Genomic DNA, 9843 nt, shown 5'->3' on the forward strand with positions numbered 1-9843 from the left:
ATTAGCTTGGAAAACATTTTACAGCCCTTACTTTGAGGTAATTTCTATCTTTCCTGCTGAGGTGTGTTTGTTTATGAGGCAAAATGAAAGATCCTGTGTTACATGCATTCTGTTAGCATGTGTCTTTTTCATAGCAAATAGAGTCCACTTATTTTGAGAGATATTAATGACTGGAATCTGTTTTAGTCCACTGATATTGAGAGATATTAATGACTGGAGGCTCTTTATAAATGTTATTTTGATGTTTGTTGTATTAGTGTGTCTTTGTATTTGTGTGTTCCTCTCATGTTTTGCTGGTATGATATTATTTATTTTCTGTTTTTTTGTGGATATACTTATTCTTTTTGGATGATAGTTTTCTATTTCGTAACTTCTGTAGGGCTGGATTTGTGGATGGACATTTTAAGATTTTTGGATTTGTCTTGAAATATTTTGTATTCTCCGTCTATGGTGATTGAGAGTTTTTCTGGGTATAATAGTCTAGGCTGGAATCTGTGGGTTTTGAAGGTTGCAAGCTATTTCATTTGTGTTGTGTTAACTAGGGTTTCCTGTAGTAGGGTAGCTGTGCTCTGAAGTTGTCATATTGCCTTGGCTTTTGTGGATTGTTTTCTCTCTACCGCTTGTAACCATATGGATAGCTTTAATCCCCATATGTTTCTGTTGTTTAAGTATTGGGAGAGGGCTTAACATCGAATTCTTATAGGTATTGTTGGGCTGTATGGGTGTGGGTCTGAAATATAGGCAGAGAGGTGATGGGAGAGTTGGGTCCCCCATGGATAGCAGATGGCTCAGAGCAGCTTAGGGTACCCTAAGCTCAATCAGTGGATAGAGGAGATGAGTCAGGAAAGTCAGTGAAACCTGTATGATTTGGGATCTGCAGGTCTGATGAAGGTGGTTCAAGAGTTGGCAGGAGAAAGTTGGGCATAGCAAAGTGCTTCTGGAAGCTTGGAGTGCCTCAGTGGACTCAACAGGCAGGGAAAATGGGTAGGGTCACGGAATCTGACATGTATGGCTTGTGATCCACAGGTTTGATGAAGGTGGGTGATGAAGAGGTGATGGGATAATCGAGGTTTTCTAGGGAGAGCAGACTGTTCAGGGAAGATTGAGCTGTCACAGAGGACTCAGCGAGTAGTGCCATGAACTTATTTTGCACCACATTCTTCTAAATGTCTAAGAAATTAAATAACTCAATACTTTTTGGCATCCTCATTATTAGGTTTCCAAGATAGAGAAACTACTATGGCAGTGCTGATGGCAATGTTCCAAGGTTCTTAAAAAGAAATTTTCACAAAACCCTTCTTCGTTGAATGCACACACCAACTTGCAGAAGTCACACTTGAAATTCACTGACTTGACAGTTGGCCCCTGAATTATTTTCTTCACAACTGATATATCTTCAGAGTGACCATGGTAACCTACCTGGCTATTTCAGTATTTGGGCTGATTAATCCCCTGTTTGTCTACATAAAAGATACTTTTATAAATTAACACTGTCCTCTACTGTCTGAGTTGATATGATAGTTTTTGCTTGCATCTACTCTTTATTTTCCATGGAGTTTTTTTGAGTTTAGTGGTGTTTTGTGGCCCCTATTTAAATTCATGCTGAGATCTGAGAGAGATCCTTCAGTTCTCCTTTTTTTGTCATTTGATCATTTTAACTCAACCCAAATACAACCATCTTGTAGCATGGATCATTTGCCTGTATTGGCCTCTGCCAACTTTCATAGCTGCCTCTCAATGGGTACATTTCCTAGAGAAGTGCCTAGGTATGTTCTACTTTTCCACAAAGTCATGGTAATATGGTAGGCTACTTTCCTATATTATCCTGATCAAGTCTCTGTACTACTGCACTTACCCCTGAGTCTCAGTGTTCCATCTTTATGTATCCTTCTATCTGCAAACCAAGTCACCTGGTGTCTATATACAATGATGATCTTCTTCTAGCAAGTTTCCTAGTACCTCCTTCCCCCAGTGACTGGATTGGAGAGAAGATTTTTCTTCATTGTTTTCAATCCAGTTTTTACCCTAACACTGGGATTTCTTTTCTATCACCTTCTCAGAAATATTTGTCTCACCAACTATGGGACCTCCCCAATTTAATTCACATGATTTTACTCTTCTTCCACGTCTTCTCAAGTCTCTTTTCTCTCTTGGAATCTCTAATGTCACTTAGCTTGCTTCCTTATATTCTATTATCACAATTCTTGCCTCAGATTGATTATTAGTGGTTTTGGCCAAAAAATTTCACAGTTGATATCCAATTTCTAGTAGATAATAACAACCTTTGGCAATGTACTGGCAAATAATCAGAAACAACCTATATTCAAGGCTTCCATTTCTTTTCTCTATATCTCTTGCCACACATATAAAATGCTCCTGGAAGAGGCCACAGCTCCTTATAAGGATAACCATACTCTTGGCCCCATAGCTCCCTTTGCCTTTGCCTTACAAATAAATGATCTGGCCCCACCACAGGTATAATCAAATCCTCTAGTCCCACCAACAATTCCTCAATTCACTTCTCAGTCTCATCAATCAACACCTTCATCTTCTCCACCCAAACTATTCCCCTCACTGATCTCACATATTAATGTTTATAGGCATTGTCATTTCCATCACCTACTCCCATCCACCATCCACCATCTCCCTATGTACCATTATTCCCACTAACAACTGCAACCATGTCTCAGAATGATGAAATCTATTCTTTCAGGGAGGTGGTGTGAGGTCAAAGGCCTCTATATATCTATATCCAGTCCTATTTGTCTGATCTGTCTTAGGTAGATAGACATTTAGACTCTCTTTCAAATGATGCTACCATTGTATTAAGGAATGTAAGTACCATATACAGTCTTATTTTTTACACAGCATGTTCTATGCCTTTCTTCTACCCAGAAATCAATAAATATTACATACAAAATAAACAACCTGAGGGTCAGAAACCACACAATCATTGTATTAAATGCAGAAAGCCTTTTGCAAAATTTGATATCATTTTAAAGTAAAAATTTTGAAGAAGATAGTGAGACAGATGATATACCTCAACATAATTTAGTCCTTGAAAAACAAACCTACAAATAGTATAGGCATAAATTTAGAGTAAGTCAAACCATTTTCACTAAAATCAACAGTAAGACAAGACATGTACTTTTGCTGTATTTTTTCAAAGTAGTAGTAGAATTCTTTGCTAGAACTATAAGACAATGTAAGGACCTAACGGTGATATGAATACTAAAGAAGCCAAACTACATTTACAAATGATTGAGTTTTATGTATAAACAACACTATTATTCTTATATTGCTAACAATCACTTTCTAAGACATATCAGACCATATCACCAGCCTTTCTGCAAAAAATTTCAGACTACAGGAAAAAATAAGAGAAATAATATCTTTCCTAATAGCCTCAAATCATCTATCTTAGGCAAAGTCTAGTCAAGTCAGTGAAACAATTGTGCAATAAAAGCTCTAAGACATTGAAAAAAGGAATTGAAAAATACAGAAGAAGGCAGAAACTATCAATGCTTATGGATTAGTATTATTGATACAGTAAAATTGGCCAATCTACAAGTTCAACACAGTTCTCATCAAAATGCTAATACTTCACAGAAATTAGAATGCAATTTTCAGTTTCATATGGAAATATGTACACACAAAATCAAGATAGTTAAAGCAAAACTAAATAATGACAATATTTAAAAATCTGCTATAGGTATAAATATCCCAGATTTCAAATTATGTTACACAGTTACAGTCATAAAATCAATAGAATAGTGCCATAAAAGACACCTTGATCAGGGAAATAGAACTAAAGGCCCAAATATAAGGACACATATCTATGGATATATGATATTTGAAAAAGAATTTAAAAATTTATATTGTATAAGGACAACATCTTCGAAAATTGTAGTGGTCATGCTGGATGCTCCATGAACAAGAATGCAAATAGATACATTTTATCCACTTGCCCAAATTTAGCTCTCAATGAACAAGGGACCTCAACATAAGGCCAAATACAGTAGATCGTATAAAAGAGAAAGTGGGGGAATTGCCTTAAAATCTTTGGCACAGAATAATGCTTATATTACAGGCACTGTGACCAACAATTAATAGATGAGACCTCATGAACCTGAAAAGCAATTGAATGGCGAAGAACACCATTATTTAAACAATGTGTCAGAATACAGAATAGGAAAATTTTTATCAATCACACATCTGATAGAGTTCTGAGATCTAAAATATGTAAAGACCTAAAAAAGCTGTACATCATGAAAAAAAACCTAAATTTTCAAAGTGAGATACAGTAAGAAGAGGAGAGTTTTTAAAGGATGAAACAAATGCCTCAGTAACAAAACAATGTCCAACATTAGGGAAATGCTAATCAAAACTACTTTCAGATATCTTCTAGAGCAAACTGCAATTCCAAGATCATTAAAATGAATCATAGCTCATGATGGTCAAAATGTAGAGGAAGACAAACATTTATTCTCTGCTATTTTGAATACAAACCTGTATAGCTATTATGGAAATCATTGTGGTGATTCTTTAAGTTGCTGGGGATAGATTTTGGTCATAGACCCAAACACTGTATATCATACTACATTGACACTTGCTCAACTCTGCTTATTGTTCGTATGTTCATAATAATCAAAACTTGAAACAATCTAGAGGTCTCTCATTGGATGAATGGATAAAGAATATTTGTTACATCAACACAGAGTGATATTACTCAGCTATTATAAAGTAAAATCATGAACCTTACAGGTAATTAGATAAAGCTAGAAAAATTTATTTTTAGTGTGGTAATCCACACAAAAAATAAAGATGATATATATTTAATTTTTTAAATGAATGTTAGCTATTATTAGCAGTGTACAATCAGTATAAAGATAAATAATAATATAAAGTACGGGACCAGATAGTAGAAAAATGTTTCTAGAATGAGAAAACAGAAAACATATCGATACATGAAAAGGAAGGGCCTGGTCTGGATCCAGAGGCTCAAATAATCATGTGTAAGGAAGAGATGAGTTAGGAAATACAAGAATGGATATCTAAAACTAAGAGGCATTTGAAACTCTGTACATATATGGGTGGAGAGTTCATGGGAAGGGGAGACAGATGCATCACAAGTCTTAGAAATGTAGCTCAATAAGAAAAAGACTGAAGTGTGGAATGTTTGAATTTTTTCTCCATTCCAGAAAGCCTACTTGTAGAGATGAGTTATAAGGCTGATATATTTGTTTTAAGGGTGTTAATCACATGCCTTTTTAGTCTCTGAATAATGTCCAGCTTTAAACAAAACAACAGTCAAAAGGAAAACATTTAAGTAAAATTAAAAAATTCAAAAAATGCAATAGTTAAACACATTATCATCTTTCATAGGAAAAGAAATTGCAAAAAATTGTGAAAGTTAGATATTTCACAAATTCAATGTGTGGGTTAATAGTACTTTCACACTGTCTTACTATCAGCAGTGATCTTAAACAGAAAATAAAAATACAGCAGAGAAGGAACAAAAATTAAGATTTAGTCAGTAGAGATGATGTCCAGGCAAGATAACCTTGTTTGAATTTTTATGATAGTTGAGAACTTGGACATCTAGAACTGTGTTCATTGAAATAGAAGATATTCATAAAAAATAAAATTAGATATAGACTAAATGAGACCATGAAAAAGATAAAGAACCTTTAGTTTGTAAAGAACGTTAAAAAGGATGTATAAAGTTTATGAGAGCAGTGTTATGTTTTACATATGCAATGCTGTGAAGTGTGTGAGGAAACTCAGTTGTGCTCAACTAGTCTCCAACATAAGAGAATTGCCATTCAAAATTCTCCACTATTGTTATTATTGGTCTTTAAGAATATGAACTCCTGGGTTTAGAGTAATAGTTATGTAGTTGTTTTAATGAGAACATTGAACATCAAGTCTCCTGAGATTAAGAGATAAAGCATTTAGCTTGTGACCTATTCAACAGCGTTTCAAAAATGTTGAAATACCCTGTACTCAGTTCAGAGATTATTCATCTTTAAGTAGGAACTTCTTTCCTATTGTCTGTTTGCATTTCTAAGAGATTTCATCCTTTTACAACACACAGGTGAGATATTTACATCATTCTGGAGGACAGACAAAAAATACAGACCACATGACTAATTTTCAGAAATGAAGGAGTAATTATTAGATTATCATCATGGTGAATCAAAAGAGCATGCATAAGACAATTATAAATAATTGACACAATTGTACTGTTATCAACTCAGTACAGAACACATTATTATGAAACTTTTTACTGGATCATTCTTTTATTGTTATCCTTTGGTAATGGTAGGTGAAATTTCATTCAGAGAAAAAATTCCATCTCTCAAGTACAATGAATTTTATTATTTATTCAGACTTGTGTTACACTTCATTTGTTGATAGTGGAGGGTAGAAGGAAGTTCACTATTGATATTAATTACTAGATAGTCATAGCTAGGAGGAAAAACTAGATGCTGTTTCCTTCAAATTAATTTCCTCACATTTCATTTCTATTGTGAATAAAGGGTTAAATTGAAAAGACAAAGGAATGTAAAAAGTTGTTTTCTAACAAATCTAATTTTACAGTGCTACCTGAAATTCCTATATTTCAATAACTTCTCACCTCCTTTCCTTAAGATTCATGTCTAACATGGAAGTTAAAAACAAATCAGTTGCTTTGGATATTTTTCTACGTGGCCTCACAGATGATACAGAGCTGCAGCCACTCATCTTTGGTTTTTTTCTATGCATGTACTTGATTACCATTTCTGGAAATCTTCTTATAATGTTGGCCATCAACTGTGACCGCCATCTTCACACCCCCATGTACTTCTTTCTCTGTCATCTGTCTTTTAATGACATATATTTAATCAGCATCACAGTCCCAAAGATGTTGGTGCACATACAAACACAGGATCAGAGGATCACTTATGCAGGCTGCCTCAGCCAGGTTTGCTTTGTTGTAGTTTGTACCATTTTTGAATGTTTTCTCCTTGGAGTAATGGCCTATGACCGTTACATAGCCATTTGTAATCCTCTACGCTATACAGTCCTCATGAACCCCTGCTTCTGTATTATTCTGGTTCTTATCTCTCTAACCATTAGTATTGTAAACGGGCTTGTGCATAGTCTGATGGTACTACACTTGTCCTTCTGCACAGACCTGGAAATCCTCCACTTCTTCTGTGAAATTGCACAAGTCCTCAAGCTTGCCTGTTCTGACAGCCTCATCAACAACATCTTGATATTTGTTTCAGCTTCTATTTTTGCTGGCGTTCCTCTCTATGGAATAATTTTTTCTTATACTCACATTGTGTTTACAGTATTGAAAATGCCATCATCAGAAGGAAAGTACAAAGCCTTTTCCACTTGTGGGTCTCATTTATTGGTTGTTGCCTTGTTCTATGGCACAGGTTTTGGTGTATACATTATCTCAAATGTAATTGATTCACCAAAGAAGATCGCTGTGGCTTCAGTGATGTATTCAATAATTCCTCCAATGATGAATCCTTTTGTTTACAGTTTGAGAAACAAAGATATGAAGGAGGCCCTGAAGAAAGTTATTGGTAGGACAGCCTCTCTTTTGTGATGTGTGATAAACCTTGAGCTTGTGCATTGATAGTATGTGACAGCTAAAGGATTTCTATTGAGATAAAATAACTTATTTCTTCTAATTGTTTTTTAAATCTCTCTTGCTTTGATTTTATTTCCTTGAATCTGAGAACAGATTTTTTTTAAAATATAATTCTACTTTATTTTATTTGTTTTGATCTTTTGTCTATATGTATGTAAGAATACAATGGATATGCCTAGTTTCCATATAGGCCAGAAGAGGGTGTCATGTCCTGGACTGAGAGCTGCGAATGGTAGGTAGCTGCTTAGTAGAAGGTAGAAATTGAATCCTGGTCCTCTAGTGGTGCTGGCATTGGTTTTACCACAATTTCTCAATCCCACTGTAGTTTTGCTTTAGTGATATGTATATCTGCATATGTGTGCATTTGTCTGTGCATACATATATGCCACACATTTGTGAGTAACTATTGTGGACAGCAGAGTGTTGAGCAGAAACTGCTGGTTGTAAGCTGTTCACTCATAGTGCTGAAACGATAATTTCAGCAAAAGAAGCAACTACTCCCGTACAGTTTCAAAGCTAGATGTAGGATTTCCTTTTTTTTTTCAAGTTCAAAGGAAGGGCTGTGATAAGTAGTTTCAATTTTAACTGTGTGACTGTTTGTGTGTGTGTGTGTGTGTGTGTGTGTGTGTGTGTGTGTGTGTGTGTGTGTGTGTACACACTTTTTCTGGTAATGGGACAACTCCAGTCACTGTTTTGGACTTAGGTCTACTTTGAAGGAAAGAAGTAGACCTGGGCAATCTTTGAAGGGATCACTGCTACAAAATTATTGGCTAAAAGTGTCATTATTTTCATTTCATTATTGGCATGTTACATATTAGCTGATGAAAAAACATTTTGAGATTATTGAGAGACATTTGAATTTCATTGAGTTTTTAAACTTAAAATATAGTTTGATCATTTCCTACACAATCCTCCCTGAACTTGCTTTCCTACTACTTACAAAGTCATGTATGCCCTTTAAAAAAATAAAAAAAATAAAAAAAAAACTACTGAACACATTAGGTATTTCAAGAATATCCATGAGTTTCGCCCTATTTACTGGAACAGAAGCTACATTTCTAAAAAAAATAAACCTGTCCCAATGAACATTTGCCTTTCCAATATAAGAATTTGTTATGACTTACATGATAAAAGAAAAAAAATCTACCTGCAGATCAAATTAAGTATGTGGTCTCAAATGTAAATTATGTCTTTTGTTAGAGTATAAAAATATAGAGGACACAAAATGGTAAGAAGCAAGCTAATGAAGGGGAAAGTAATTGGGTTGCTATATTTAGCATTATTAGTATCTGCTGTTTGATTCATTGACTCAATCTCCAGTGGGTGTAATACATTCTAACAATTTCTTCTATCCACTTTATTGTTCACATGACTACATTTGGAAATACTAGGTTAAATCTGTGGATATGCCCTCTATGGAATATTGAGAGGGTTTTAACTGAGGGAGAATGATGCACTCGGAAGGTGCAGGATACTATCTCAAGGACTTATGTCTCAGATTAAGTGAAATAATAGAAAAGAGAAGGTACTTTGACTGCTGCCATTTCCCTTTTTTTGCTTACTTACGTGCAGATGTGGAAGAACTCTATTGCCATATATATTCACAACTTTGGACTAAACCCTAAAATGAAGAACTCCAAATATTCTCTCTCCTTCAAATGATTTTTATTAGATATTTAGCTCCAATAATGAGAGAAATATGTAACACATAACTATGAATATGTAATATATATGTATATATATATACATACATATACACATATACACACATATATATACATATATATATACACAGACATATGTATATATATATATATATATATATATATATATATATATACTCTGTTGTCTTGACTTTGACAAACATTTACTGAAACTGTGAACACAAGTTAGGCTCAGATTTTTGTGGTAGCCAAGCAAATAAATCATATTTAGATAACAGAAATGCTTTTTAATATACCAACCTTGTTAATTAATGAATGCTTTTATGTCTTATTACCTTTACCCTTATGCTTTCACATCTATAATAATTGTATTGAGGTTAACAGTGGCTAATTTATTTGCAATGCCTTTGGGTAATTTAATGTACAGTGACAGCAAAATTAAGAACCATTTTTATATTGGTATAAAATTTATATCTAATTTTTTTGTTTTGTGTTTAAATCCATTTGAATATTTTCCTACATATACTG

The 9843-nt window shown here is 34.3% G+C and overlaps 1 protein-coding gene across 1 annotated transcript; it reads left to right on the forward strand.

Moving 5' to 3' along the window:
• Positions 1-6646: 6646 nt before the first annotated feature.
• On the forward strand, positions 6647-7606 carry LOC116907300 (olfactory receptor 7G2-like). Its single transcript, XM_032910248.1, has one exon. The coding sequence runs from the start codon at positions 6659-6661 to the stop codon at positions 7604-7606; it is 948 nt and encodes a 315-aa protein (XP_032766139.1). The 5' UTR covers positions 6647-6658.
• Positions 7607-9843: the final 2237 nt, after the last annotated feature.

The sequence above is a fragment of the Rattus rattus genome, chromosome 8 (genome assembly GCF_011064425.1).
Source record: "Rattus rattus isolate New Zealand chromosome 8, Rrattus_CSIRO_v1, whole genome shotgun sequence".
Lineage (NCBI taxonomy): Eukaryota > Metazoa > Chordata > Mammalia > Rodentia > Muridae > Rattus > Rattus rattus.

Excerpts from the sequence above, each read along its gene's own strand:
- LOC116907300 (XM_032910248.1), top strand. The coding sequence starts at position 6,659 with ATGTCTAACATGGAAGTTAAAAACAAATCAGTTGCTTTGGATATTTTT.